This window comes from Hemicordylus capensis, chromosome 9 (genome assembly GCF_027244095.1).
Source record: "Hemicordylus capensis ecotype Gifberg chromosome 9, rHemCap1.1.pri, whole genome shotgun sequence".
NCBI classification, from domain to species: domain Eukaryota; kingdom Metazoa; phylum Chordata; class Lepidosauria; order Squamata; family Cordylidae; genus Hemicordylus; species Hemicordylus capensis.
This window is the reverse complement of record NC_069665.1, coordinates 3,646,340-3,660,662: the sequence shown is the minus strand read 5'-3', so window position 1 is coordinate 3,660,662 and position 14,323 is coordinate 3,646,340. Positions and strand designations below refer to the sequence as shown.

At 55.0% G+C, this 14,323-nt stretch overlaps 1 protein-coding gene across 5 annotated transcripts in view; it reads left to right on the top strand.

Moving 5' to 3' along the window:
* BCAR1 (BCAR1 scaffold protein, Cas family member) overlaps nucleotides 1-10,672 on the top strand; it is a 46,616-nt gene extending 35,944 nt beyond the window's left edge. For all 5 annotated transcript variants that reach the window (XM_053271500.1, XM_053271499.1, XM_053271502.1 and 2 more), the window contains exons 3-7: nucleotides 305-451; nucleotides 1,258-1,365; nucleotides 3,879-5,000; nucleotides 7,402-7,491; nucleotides 9,840-10,672. In XM_053271500.1, the coding sequence (XP_053127475.1) occupies nucleotides 305-451; nucleotides 1,258-1,365; nucleotides 3,879-5,000; nucleotides 7,402-7,491; nucleotides 9,840-10,358 (1,986 nt within the window). In that variant the 3' untranslated portion in view covers nucleotides 10,359-10,672. The remainder of the gene's footprint in view (nucleotides 1-304; nucleotides 452-1,257; nucleotides 1,366-3,878; nucleotides 5,001-7,401; nucleotides 7,492-9,839) is intronic.
* The last annotated feature ends 3,651 nt before the right edge of the window (nucleotides 10,673-14,323 follow it).

The window sequence follows — 14,323 nt, the reverse complement described above, 5'->3', positions numbered from 1 at the left end:
TCTTCCAGTGCTCACACTTCTAGTCTCCCATTCCTATGCAACCAGGGCGGACCCTGCTTAGCTAAGGGGACAAGTCACGCTCACTACCACAAGGCCAGCTCTCCTCTCAGTGTAGAAAGCTGTTTCAGTGTAGAAAAAAGCCCAGGGGGAGATGGAAGGAGGGAGAGAAATCCCAGATGACTGGGAACGCCTGTAGCATTGACCTCTTTTGCCCTTGTTCTGGGTGGAGGGGAAGGCATTGTCCATAACCCCCAGCCATGTGCGTCCACCCAGCCCTGCCATCTCTCCTCTTTCTTCTGGGCAGGTGGTGGTCCCCACACGCGTGGGGCAGGTCTATGTCTACGACTCCCCCAAAGGAGAGCAGGATGAGTACGACGTCCCCCGCCACCTCCAGGAGATCTATGACGTGCCCCCGACTCGGGGCCTGCTGTCGAACCAATGCAGCCTGGAGGTGAGTCAGAGCTGTCAAAACAATGCAATTAACGGTTATGTCAAAAAGCCACAGCCAGTAAGGGAGGGCAAGTCAAATCAGCAGCATGAAGCCAGAGATTCTTCATGAATCCTGTCGCCTATGGAGATCATCTGGTGGCGACCCCAAACGGGTCTTCTCTAGGGTTGCCCCCCCCCGGGCTCGGGAACACGCTCCCAGATGAATTCAGAGCCTCCCCATCTGTGGCTGTTTTTAAGCGACTCTTGAAAACACTCCTCGTTTATCAGGCTTTTAGTTTATGATGTTTTAAAGTTTTGTTGATGGCTATTTTGTTTGATATGATTTAAGATTTTAATTGTTGGCTTTTAATTGTATCCTGCCCAGAGGTTTTATATAGGGCAGTGTAGAAATAAGATAAATGAATGAAATGAAATATTCACTTTGAAACTTGGGCAGTGTATTATTATTATTATTATTACATTAATATCCTGCTCTTCCTCCAAGGAGCCCAGAGCAGTGTACTACATACTTGAGTTTCTCTTTCACAACAACCCTGTGAAGTAGGCTAAGCTGAGAGAGAAGTGACTGGCCCAGAGTCACCCAGCTAGTCTCATGGCTGAATGGGGATTTGAACTCGGGTCTCCCCGGTCCTTGTCCAGCACTCTAACCACTACACCACACTGGCTCTGTAGAAAGCATTATGGCCTTGAACCTGGCGCCTGAGGGCGTGGAGCCCCTGGCCTCCGCAGAGTGGGCATCTAGAGGGCTGGGACAGGGGAGGGGTTTCTGGGAGCGAGCACCCAAGCCGCCTTGCCCTCCTCTTCCAGGTGTACAATATGCCCACCATGGTGGTGAAGGGCCCCAACAGCCGGGATCTGGCCCATGCCCAAGAGATCTATGACGTGCCCCCCAGTGTGGAGAAAGGCCTGCAAGTGGTGAGTAGGATCTGAGCTGGCGGTGACGGACCAGGAGAGGGATCTTGGGGTGGTGGTGGACAGCTCGTTGAAAGTGTCGTCTCAGTGCGCGGCAGCTGTGAAAAAGGCCAATTCCATGCTAGGGATCGTTAGGAAGGGGATCGAAAAGAAAAATGGCAATATTACAATGCCCTTCTACAAATCTATGGTGCAGCCACATCTGGAGTACTGCGAACAGCTTTGGTCACCGTATCTTAAGAAGGACATTGTAGAACTGGGAAAGGTGCAGAAGAGGGCAACCAAAATGACCAGGGGCCTGGAGCACCTTCCTTAGGAGGCTAGGTTACAGCATCTGGGGCTCTTTGCCTTGGAAAAGAGGCGACTATGGGGAGACAGGATAGACGTGTATAAACATTATGCATGGAGTGGAGAGGGTGGGCAGAGAAGTTTTTCTCCCTCTCTCACACCACTAGATCCAGGGGTCACCCCATGAAAGTGAAGGTCGGGAAATTTAGGACCAACAAGAGGAAGCACTTTTTCACCCAGCGCATAATTAATCTATGGAATTCTTTGCCATGGGATGCGGTGATGGCCACCAGCTTGGATGGCCTTAAAAGGGGTTTAGACAGATTCATGGTGGACAGGTGTATCAATGGCTACTAATCTGGTGGCTGTGGGCCACCTGCAGCCTCAGAGGCACGATGCCTCTCAATGCCAGTCGCAGGGGAGCCACAGCAGCAGGAGGGAGGGCAGGCACACACCTCTTGCCTGTGGGCTTCCCAGAGGCATCTGGTGGGCCACTGTGGGAAACAGGATGCTGGACTAGATGGGCATTCTTGGGCCTGATCTTATGAAGCACAAGTTTCCAAAGTGGGGCTGGGGGCTCTGACACCGGATTTTGCAGGAATGCAGCTGGTGCAGCGGGCAGGCTCTTCAGGAGAGAGGGAGACCCCGTCCTACTTCATGGGAGAGCTGAGTCGAAGAGCAGCTCTTCTCCCTGTGGAAGACCCCCAGTTCCGTCCCTGGCAGCATCTCCAGATTGAGCTGGGAAAGACTCCTGCCTGGAGACGCCGCTGCCCGTCAGGGTAGACAAGGCTGGTCTCCAGCCAGCTTCAGTGCTCCCGTTGCTGTTGGACTACAGCTCCCATCAGCCACAGCAGCCAACAGTCAGGGATGATGGGAGTTGTAGTCCAAGGACAGCTGGAGGGCCCAGGTTGTGCAGCCCTGACGCAGACCCTAGATCAGTGATGGGGAACTTTGGCACTCCAGCTGTTGTTGAACTACAACTCCCATCATCCCCAGCCACAATAATTGTGTCTGGGGATGCTGGGAGTTGTAGTTCAAAAACAGCTGGAGTGCCAAGGTTCCCCATCACTGCCCTAGATGGTCTGACTTGGTCTAAGGCAGCTTCTAATGGTGCTGTGTAAACCAGGGAAGACTGTATATTGGGGTTCTCCAGCATGTTGGACTATAACTCCCATCATCCTCAGCTGCAGTCTCCAGTAGTTAGGGATGATGGGAGTTGTAGTCCAACAACATCTGTGGCTCCACGTCTGAGGACTTGTGCTGTATATATTTTGCAGCATTGCACCTGCAGAATCTGGAACTGATGCCAGTTTCTAGATTCTGGAAATCTCAGCTTTTATTTGGAAAGCGAGTTTCTAGCTCCAAAGGCGAGTGTGAAAACACACGGGTGACAGCTAGCGAAATCTCAAAAGGAGGCTAAGAAATGGTGGCCACCGAGCAGTATTCTGCCGATTCCTTTCCCCTCGTAGTGCGGTACAGAGTATCTCAGCCTTGGGTGCCCAGATGTGTTGGATTCCAATCCCTGTTGTCTGCATCCACAATGGCTTCGGCCGTAGTGGTTGGGGTGATGGGAGTGGCTGTCCAGCTACATCTGGGCACTCGGGGTTGAGAAGCCCTGGTGTGCAACATGAGAAGATCCCTGCTGGATCCCACCTCGCTCAGCATCCTGTTCTCTCGACAATGTCCCTCTAGATGTTCCAGGAAGTCAGCAAGCAAGGCATTCCCTCTTATTTGTCCCTCGGCATCTGGTGGTCAGAGGTATACTACTGTTGAATATGGAGGCTCCATCTACCTCTCATGGCTGACCGCAACTCACAGACCAGAGCCTGCATTAATTTGTCTAAACTGCTCCCCTCTTGCCTTTCAAGCCTCCTATGGTGATAAAAATTGCTGGCTAGCAAAGGCAGAATGCCCCCAACCCTGCCAAAGGCAAAGACATGCAGATGTTCTTAATCGGCACCGAGCTCTAAGGATTTGGTGGGCACGGCCCTCCAGCAGTTCAGCTCTGGTGCTTCCCGAGATTTCCCCTCTCTCCGCCTGCCGTTCAGGACTGCCCACACGTGAGAAGGTGGCTGTCTGAAACAGTGCTGGGGGTGAGACAGAGCGCAGGGGCATGCCGGGTTCCCTCTGGACGCTGTTTCCAGGGGTGGCAGGGTGAGGCTCTGGGGGCAACAGAAGGCCGATTTGGGAAACCTGGGGCTAAACAACGGCTCCCTCGGTCCCTGCAGGTGTACGACATCCCCCCGTCGGTCAGCAAGGATGTCCCCGATGGCCCGACGCGGGAGGAGACCTACGACGTGCCCCCGGCCTTCTGCAAGGCCAAGCCCTTTGATCCGTCTCGACACCCGCTGATCCTCGCGCAGCCTCTGGCGCCGTCGGCGGCGGACCCTTACTTGCCCGAAGACGTGTACGATGTCCCGCCGGCGGCCAGCAAAGGGGTGCCGGAGGCCCAGGAGATCTACGACGTCCCGCCTGGGCTGAGGAAGCTGGCCGGCCAAGAGGTGTATGACGTGCCCCGGGAGCTGCCGGTGGGCTGCAAGGACCGGGAGGGCGACTACATCTACGACGTGCCCCCGCAGGCGGACCGGGAGGGCAAGGGCGGCGACGGCAAGCGCCTCTCGGCCTCCAGCACGGGCAGCACCCGCAGCAACCTCTCCAGCTCTTCGCTGGACACGGTGCCGGTCAAGGAGGCCCCCGACCGAGAGCTGCCCCTGGACCAGGACGTTGCCATGGAGACCCTGGCCCGGCTCCAGGGCAACGTCGCCACCGCCGTCTCCTACCTCATGTCCTTCATCAGCGGCAGCTGGCGGAGCCCTGAGCAGCTGGAGGCCCACGCGGCCCACCTCCAGGGGGCGGCCGAGAGCGTCAGGGGGGCGCTCCGGGACCTGCTGGACTTTGCCCGGGGGGCCGTCAGCAGCGCCGCCCACACCTCCGACCGCTCCCTCTACGCCAAGCTCAGCAAGCAGCTGCAGAAGATGGAGGAGGTCTACCAGGCGCTGCTGCGGCACAGCCAGGCCCTGGACGGCTGCGGCTGGGCCCCCAGCGCCCTGGCGCCCGGCAAGGCCGGCGCCCCCGACGACCTGGAGCACCTGGTGATGTGTTCGCGGGGGGTGCCGGACGACACCAAGCAGCTGGCCTCCTTCCTGCACGGCAACGCCTCCTTGCTCTTCCGGCGGACCAAGGCGCCCCCGGCCTCCCTGGGGGACGGCGGCCTGGCCGACAAGGCCAGCAGCATCCAGTCCCGGCCCTTGCCCTCGCCGCCCAAGTTCTTGGCGCAGGACTCGCCCGAGGGGCAGTACGAGAACCACGAGGGCGGCTGGATGGAAGATTACGACTACGTGCACCTCCAGGTGGGGCTGGGGGCAGGGGGGGCACTCTGATGGGCCGGCGGGGGGGGAGGCCGAGGTGCTCCACTCCCTTGCAGAAGGGAGAGGGGGGCCCTCCGTCTCTCTCTGCTGTCTCGGCCCCCACGTTGAGGTTGCCCAAGCGACTTCCAAGAGCCGAATCCCCGCTGATGAGATCGGGGTGTCTCTACAGTCGACCTCTGGCTTGGGACGCCAGTCCCTGTCTCTCGGTGCTCTTCATTGGCTAGTGGTGACCCTCGTCGACCCTAAGTGCGCCCCCCCCCCACTAGCTAGCTATTGGGCCCATGTGACCCTTCGGCCAAAGCGGCATATTCTGCCCAGTCCTGCTGGCACCATCTGGAGACGGCCGTTCCCACCGTGCACAGCACTGGCCTTTGCCCAGCTCTCGGGGGGTGGGGGGCTCTCCTTGAAGGGCAGCGGGGCCCTCTGCCACCCCTGCACCATCTTGGGAGGTGTGCGCAGAGTGCCGGGAAGGGTAGCCTTGAGGGAGGGCTCCGTCCCTCTTCAAGGGCCTGAGGAAAGGGCCGTTCTGGGCAGAGGTCAGCACCGTGGGGACCGGCTCTCGCCCTGAAGGTTGGCCGTCAAAAGTGGCCCCCGCTTGGAAAATAGTGACAGTCGCTGACCTAGACACCTCCAAGGGCCAAACCGCTTGCTCGGAGCCACCTCCCAACTCGGCAGATTAGGGGTGTCCCTGCAGAAGGCCTCTGCCTTGGGACACCAGTCCCCATAGGTGCGACCAGAGAGACCTTGCCCATCGCTCTGGCTCCCAGCAGCTCCCTAGATTTCCACCCACCACCACTTCCCCAAACCATCGGAGCGGGACCAGCGGGTGTCATCCCACTCTCCTCTCCGTGCATTCGTTCTGCACGTTGATGGAGCACGAGAAGACAGCTTGGGGTGGAGCTGGGCGTGGTGGGGCCTTTGGGGCTAACATCTGGATCAGCAGTTCCCAGCGAGTTTCCTTCTGTTACACCAAAGCCAGCCAGGGCTGCTTATCCCAAATGCTCCCTCTCTACTGGATGGCCCTTGGGGAGTGTCCCTACCAATCCATTAGAATCCTGCCACTGGAAGGGGTCTGGGGGGTCTTCTAGCCCAACCCCCTTCACAGGGCAGGGTTCTGCTACAGCAGAGCTTCCCAGGTGATGTGGGTGCAGGACTACGACTCCCATCATCCTCAGCCACAATGGCTGAAGGGAGCTGTCATCCAATTACATCAGGGGACCTGAGGTCGGGACCCCCTGAACTACAGTAGGGGTGTGCACGGAGCCAGTTTGGCCAGTTCGCTTCGAATCTGAACCAGATTCTAACTGACCCGGTCCAGCTCCGTGTGTGGCTGAACCAGGTCTGGTCCGATTCGATCACCAAACTGGGTTGAACCGGGTCGGGGGATATACTTGTAACGGAGAATCCGGTGAGGATTCCCCTTTACAACGAAAGGGGCATTCCCCAGCTGGCGGCGGCGGCGGGGGATGGGGTGGGGCAGCTGCTTGCCCCAGCTGCTCGCTGCCACTCACCCTCCCCAAGTAGCAAGCACGCGCCCCACTCCTTTGCCAAGCTGCTGGCGGAGCAGCAGCTGAGTTCTGGCCTCCGTGCACGTGCAGAGGCCCTTTGGGTGGGTGACGTGAATGCACAGAGGCCATTTACACCGCCACGCAGTTTGTGTGGGGACACCGACGGCCTCTGCAGATGTGCGCAAGTCACAAGAATGGGCTCCTCATGTGCACGGAGGCCAGAACTGAGCTGCCACCAAGACAGCAGCTCAGGAAAGGAGCGGGGAGTGGGCTTGCCGCAGGGTGGGCGGCCGAGGGAAGGTGCTTTCCCCCTCTTGCTGCCGCTGCCTTGGGAATGCCCTTTGCCATCCTGAACCAGTTCCTCCAGACTGGGCCCAGTTCGGTTCAATCACAGACCGAACCTTCGAACCGGCCTCTGTTCAGTATGAACTGGTTTGGGACGAATCGTCCATGCACACCCCCGAAGGCCATTGTGGCTGAGGATGATGGGAGTTGTAGTCCAGCATCCTCTCAGCACCCAAAGCCGGGAGTCTCTGGGCTAGGAAATTTCTTCCCGAGTTCCCTCTGAATTTGTTTCCCTGTCATTTCAGTGGCTTGTTCTCATCCAGTGAACATAGGAAGCTGCCATATACTGAGTCAGACCATTGCCTTAACCCCTCCTGCTGGCAAAGGGCAGGCAGAATTTGAATCAGATTCTAACTGACCCGGTCCAGCTCTGTGTGCGGCTGAACCAGATCCGGTCTGATTCGACCACCAAACTGGGCCTACTCGGCTCGGCATATCCCACAGACAAAGCCAGGTTCTCTGTGCCGTGGGGGTCTGCCTGAGGCTCTCTGGGTGCCCCCCACTCACTCGCTTCCATCCTTTCAAACCAGGGCAAGGAGGAGTTTGAGAAGATCCAGAAGGAGCTGCTTGAGAAGGGCAACATCATCCGGCAGGGCAAAGGGCAGCTGGAGCATCAGCAGGTCAGTAGGACGAGGGGTCCTGTGTGTCCCACCACCAGTGTTCAGTCCAGTGCGCTGTGGCTGAGCATGCTCACTCACTATCACAGGAACGTAGGGAGCGGCCTTCTACTGAGCCCAGCCCTTGGTCCATCTAGCTCAGGATTGGCAGCTCTGACTGGCAGCAGCTCTCCAGGGTTTCGGGCAGGGGTCTTTCCCAGGCTTACTTGGAGATGCTGCCAGGGACCGAACCTGGGACCTCCTGACCAGCGCTCCCCCAAGCCCCGACCGTGAGCTGATGCGCTCAGAAACCTCACCCACCATGCTGAACAGCATTACAGTATTTGTCTGCAGAGACAAAAAGTGTAAGCAAGAAGGGATTCTTTCCACAGTCGGAAGGTGCGAGTGCAGCGAAATGCTGTAACCATGTTCAGCACGGGGGTGAGGTTTCTGAGCGCACCAGTGATGGGGCAGGGTTGGTGGGGTGTGTCACTCGAGTACAGCATCTCCCCCATTGTAATTTTTTTTTTTTTAAGTCTGAAGAGGGCTTAGGAGCATCAACATTTCAAGCTAACACGGTCCTTGTCCAGGATAGCATCTCACGTGTCTTCTTGTCATCCACAATCAGCCCCTGACTGTGGGGCTGATTCCTAATGCCCTCCACTTCATGAGGCAGACTGTTCCTCTGTCCAACAGCTCTGACAGTCGAGGAATTCCTCTGAATGTCGAGCCAGAATCTGCTTGCCTGTAATTCAGCCTCCTGCTTCTAGCCCTGCCCTTAGGAGCCACAGAGAACATGTCCACTTCTGTGTGGCAGCCCTTCAGATATTATCCACTCTTTGTGGGCTGTCCGGGTCCTTAGTCCTTTTCCTTAAGCTCACGAGAATCTGGCTGCTGTGGCCCTCTTTGAGATGTCAAAAAAGAAACAAAAGAGACAGCATGTCCCGAAGTGCCTCTGTACTTTATAGTGATGCCCAAAGCGTTCCGGATATCATCTTAATGAGGGGCTGTCTGCAAAATAAGAAATAAAAACAAACAATTACTGAAATGCTAAACATCTCCAAATAAACGGCTTTTGAAATGCAACAGCACAAACGTAAGTCAGAAAATCAAAGCCAAACCACCACGACAAAAGGCAATATATGCATTTAACTATAAATAAATATTTTGCCACTCTGTCTCTGCATTTTATGGTTTGCATTGCTGGTGGTTTTAATGCCATTTTTATGGATTTTATGGCTCTCTTTATTTTACCCTAACCTTGTAAACCACTGTGGGGTGAATGTATGAAAGGCAGAATATAAATAGATTTAACTGTAAATAAATATACAAAGGAAGCTCTGAACCGTGTTGGGCATTACAGGAACATTGTAGAGCCCAGAGAGACTTGGAGAAAGTCTCCTCTATCCCTGCTTTTTACTTTCCTCCTCTGATTGGGTGACCTCTCTTGCATGTTCCACTCTGAGGTGTCCCCATATCTCGGTGGCCAAGCCCTTGTTTTGGTTCTCAGCTGGGACCCACAGATTCAGGCTTAGCCCACTAGCCAGGCATTTTTTATGTTCGCCACCAATCTGCTCTCTTCCCTCAGACCCTTTCCTGGCACACATGCAGGTGAGAAGTGGGTCTTCTCTCCTTTGCACTGGAAGGTGGAGATGTTAAGGAACAGAGGGGGAGCCCTCTCCAGCTGCTCAGAAGGGATTCCGGCTGTATCTGACCTTCTCTAAAAATGGCAGTGGAAAGGAGACCTCTGGGGAAGAGAGCCGTGTGGTGCTGGGTGTTCTGCTCATAGGGTCAAAGGAAGCTGCCTTCCACCGAGTCAGACCCTTGGTCCATCTCGCTCAGTATTGTCTACACTGACTGGCAGCGGCTTCTCCAGGGTTGCAGGCAGGAGTCTGTCTCAGCCCTACCTGGAGGTGCCAGGGAGGGAACCTGGGACCTTCTGCACGCAAGGAGGCAGGTGCTCTTCCCAGAGCGTCCCCGTCCCCTTAGGGCAGGCTTCCCCAAACTGCGGCCCTCCAGATGTTGCTGAACTACAACTCCCAGCATCCCTGGCCACAACTTATTGTGGCTGGGTATGCTGGGAGTTGTAGTTCAGCAACATCTGGAGGGCCACAGTTTGGGGAAGCCTGCCTTAGGGGAAGATCGCCCAGTGCTCACACATGTGGTCCCCATTCAAATGCAAACCAGGGCAGATCCTGCTTAGCAAAGGGGGCAATTTATTCTTGCTAGTGCAAGACCGGCTCTCCACTTTAAGACCAGCTGGAGGCACTCACCACTGGCAAGCTAGCCGGTGGATTTGTTCTCAGCACCAGGCCGGGCAGCCGTCTCTGCAAACCCTGCCTGACGGAAGGTCTCCCGCTTTCTCCCCGCAGCTGAAACAGTTTGAACGGCTGGAGCAGGAGGTGACCCGGCCCATCGACAACGACCTGTCCAACTGGACCCCCCCGCAACACTACGCCCACGTCCGGGGGGGCGGCTCGGCCCTGAGCGCCTCCGACCGGCAGCTGCTGCTCTTCTACCTGGAGCAGTGCGAGGCCAACCTCACCACCCTGACCAACGCCGTGGACGCCTTCTTCACGGCCGTGAGCACCAACCAGCCGCCCAAGATCTTCGTGGCCCACAGCAAGTTCGTCATCCTGAGTGCCCACAAGCTGGTCTTCATCGGGGACACTCTCTCGCGCCAGGCCCAGGCCCCGGAGGTGCGCCACAAGGTCACTCACTACAGCAACCTGCTCTGCGAGATGCTCAGGGGGATCGTGGCCACCACCAAGGCGGCCGCGCTCCAGTACCCCTCCCCCGCGGCGGCCAAGGACATGGTGGAGCGGGTCCACGCGCTCGCCAACAGCACGCAGCAGTTCCGGATGGTGCTGGGGCAGCTCTCGGCCCTGTGATCCCGCTCCCCCAAGCAGACTCTCCCCTGTACATGGACTGTAAATACTTCTCCAGACTCCGGCTTGTCCGTGGGGAGCGGCAGGTGGGTTGGCTGGCTGGCTGCTCCCTCCCCCCATCATAGGGTGCTCTGGGCATAGACCCTTGTCCCAGAGGGCCTGACGCGGCCCCGACCCTGGGAGGGCTGTTGCGGCCTTGAGGGCGGCCCAGGGAGGGGTGGGGTGTTGGGAGGCAAATAATTATTTTTCCTGTTTGATTCTGAAATTGTTTGGCTAACGGTCACTATTTAAATCAAATAAAGAGACATAGAATCCAAGCAGTGAAGTGAAGTCAAGGAGCAAGAGGAGCTTCCTGTGTCTCAATGTGTGCGCGCTTGCGTGTGGATGGCTCTGGTCTCAGCAGAGGCGTAACTAGGGAAAACGATGCCCGGGGCAAGCATGGAAATGGCGCCCCCCGCGCCCCGCCAACATACTACATTATACTTAGGTTTTTCCTCACAAGCGCCCGCCGCCGCCGCCGCCACCAAGCCAGGCCACTGACTGGCCACCAGGCGCCAGCAAAGCAATGGGGGGGGGCGCAGAAGGGACCGCTTATGGGGGAGGGGGCGCCAACGCGCTCCCTTGACTGCTGCAGTGCTGCTGCACTGAGCAGGAAACATTTGTATTAACAAAAAAAATTTTTAAAAAATTTTGTCATGGCGGCGCCCCCCACGTGACCAGAAAAGATGGTGCCCGGGGCATGTGCCCCCCCTGCCCCCCCTATAGTTACGCCTCTGGGTCTCGGATTTGCCCTGATGAACCAGCCTGTGTGTCCGTGTGCACATCTGGATTCTGCCGGATGAATTGGCAGAGATGGCTCAATGGAGACCCATCAGCTTACAGGGGAGGTGTCTTCCTGAGGATAAGGGCTCGCTAATGTGTAACGGGGCCATATTCAGAAATCTATCTATCTATCTATCTATCTATCTATCTATCTATCTATCTATCTATCACATCTCTAGGCGGTGTACACAATCCAAATTACAATATAAAAACACTTTCACAGAATAAAAGCAATTCAGTGAAACAATTAAAACGATTTCGTAGGATAAAAACAATTTAAAATTAATTTTAATTAAAAGCCTGAGAAAACAGGTTTGTCTTAAGGGTCTTTTAAAAAAGCAATCAGGGATGGAGAAGCTCTTCTTTTGACAGGGAGAGCATTCCAAAGCCCTGGGGCAGCCACAGAGAAGGCCCAGCCCCGAGTTGCCCCCAGGTTTGCTGGAGGGAACCGTATTCAGATCTCCCCAGATGATCTTAACAGACAGCAGCAGGGTTCATGACAAAGAAGGTGGTCTCTTGAATACCCTGGACCTAAGCCATTGAAGGCTTTATAGGGAATGAGCAACACTTCGTATTTCACTCGGAAACATATCGACAGCCAGTCCAGTTCTTTCAGAATCGGTCTTATGTGGTCTCTTCGTGTTGTTCCAGAAACCAACCTGGCTGCCACATTCTACTTTAGTTTTAGTTTCTAATCTATGTGCAAAGGCAGCCCCACACAGAGTGCATTACATTAGTCAAGCCTGGAGGTCACCAGCATCTGTACTATCCTTGTAAGCTCATGTGCCTCCAGAAATGGGCGTAGCTGTCATATCCGCCAAAGCTGATAAATAGCGCTTCTAGCCAGTGCCTCAACCTGAGAAACCAGAGAGAGTTTGGGATCCAGGAGCTCACGCAAGCTACGTACCTGATATTTCAGGGGAAGTGTAATCCCATCCAGAACAGGCAGATCTAACCCCTCTCTCGGTTCTTGACCCCGCCCCACCCCCAACCAGTAAAGGCTGTGCCATCAAGGCAGTTTTGACTCCTGGTGGACCACAGAGCCATGTGGTTTTCTTGGTGGAATACAGGAGTGGTTTACCATTGCCTTCTCCTCTCACAACCAGTAACTCTGTCTTATTCTGATTCAACTTCAGTTTGTTATCCTTCATCCAGCCCATTACCACCTCCAGGCAGGCATTTAGGGAAGTTATGCCATTTCCTGATGAAGTTGCTAGGGAGAAATAGATTTGGGTGTCATCAGCATATTGATAACACCTGAACCAAATCTCCTAATGATCTCTCTCCAGGTTTCATGTAGATTTTAAAGAACATTGGAGACAGTATGGAGCCTTGTGGAATTCCATACAGTAATTCTTGCTTTGCAGAACAATGAGACACCATCTGGAATCTACCCGAGAGGTAGGAACAGAACCACCTAACCCCACCGTCTTCTGGTGATCCAGAAGGATACCATGGTCGATGGTATCGAAAGCCACTGAGAGAGCCAAAAGGATCAGCAGAATCACACTCCCTCTGTCACTACCTAATTGGAGATCATCCATCAGGCCAACCAAGGCAGTCTCAACCCCATGGCCTGCCTGAAAGCCAGTTTGAAATGGGTCTAGAATAATCAGTTTCCTCCAGGACTGTCTGGAGCTAAGAAGCCACCACCCTCACAATCCCTTGTCCAACCATGGGAGATTAGAGTGGAGCCTATAGTTGCCTAACTCTGTGGGGCCCAATGTAGGTTTTTTTCAAGTATGGTCTAATGATAGCCTCCTTAAGACAAGGAGGCATCCTACCTCCCCCCAGAGAAGCATTTATGGTTTCCCAGACCGTCTCCGATAATCTGAGTTTTAGATAAAATAAGCCAAGTTGGGCAAGCGTAAGAGAGCAGGTGGTTTTAGGACACACACACAGTCCAAAACGGCTTGCCCACATCCTCAGGAGTCACAAACTGAAAGTGATCCAGTCTGACCACATAAGATTTGTTGCTCTGCATAATAGATTCTGCCCTAATGGTAGAATCCAGATCAGCCCGAGTACGAGAAATTTTGTCCCCTGTTACAGAGCTTCCCCAATGTTGACTACAATTGCCATAATCCACAGCTGCAATGGCCAAAGGCATGATGAGAGGTGTAGTCAACAGCATCGGGGAATCCCTGTTGCAGGAACACTGGCCATATTGTGAATGGAGCAGGAGCTGATGAGCTGATGGCAGCACGAACTCTGCCTGCCGACTCACTCCCACCCAAGGCATCTTAACACTTTCGTCCGCAGTGTGGTTGCACACAGCACAGGGACGGAGGAAGCTGCCCTATACCGAGTCAGGCCCTTGGTCCATCTAGCTCCGGGATTCTCAGCATCGGGTCCCCAGACGTTATTGGACTTCAACGCCCATCATCTCCAGCCCCAGTGGCCTTTGCTTGGGGATGATGGGAGTTGAAGTCCAAAAAATCTGGAGATCTAGCGCTGAGAATTCCCAACACTATTGTCTACGCTTTTCTCAATGTTTTTGGAGTCATGGACCAGTACATTCTTCGTGCACAGTTTCCCGGACTAGTAGTTAGTAAAGGGGGGGCTCCCCACCCCACCCCAGGACCACCCCCTCCAAAAAAAAACCCAGTTTTGAGCCAGTGGAGGCTGCTGCTGAACATAATCCTGAGCTATGGCCCCCTCCCCTTGGGGAATATTTTACAGCACTTCCCAACCTTGAGTCCCCAGATATTGCTGGACTACAACTCCCATCACCCCCTGCCACTGCTAGCCCCATTGCATAGGTTAAGGGATGTGGCATTTTGAGCATCCTTCCATGCAAACTGAGGGCTCCGATAATGACGCAAATGTTTGGGGGTCGGGGGGGGCGTGTCCAAAAAGATGGCACTGCTCCACTGAGCCCTATTTCAGTGGGACTTGCCAGCTTCGGCATTGTTTCCATCCCCTGAAGATAAAACATTATAAAATAGAATATGGAGTCTGTAGGCCTGTCCACCCAATTGTCTGAATCTGGGTTTAACGTTAGTGTGATTGTGTGAACCCGTGCCAAGGAGGTTTATGGCCTGAGGTGCCCACCCCGGCATGGGTTCATCTCACCAGTGTTCCCTCTTACAGGGATTCCCAGATGTTGATGACTACAACTCCCAGAATCCCCAGCTGCAATGGCT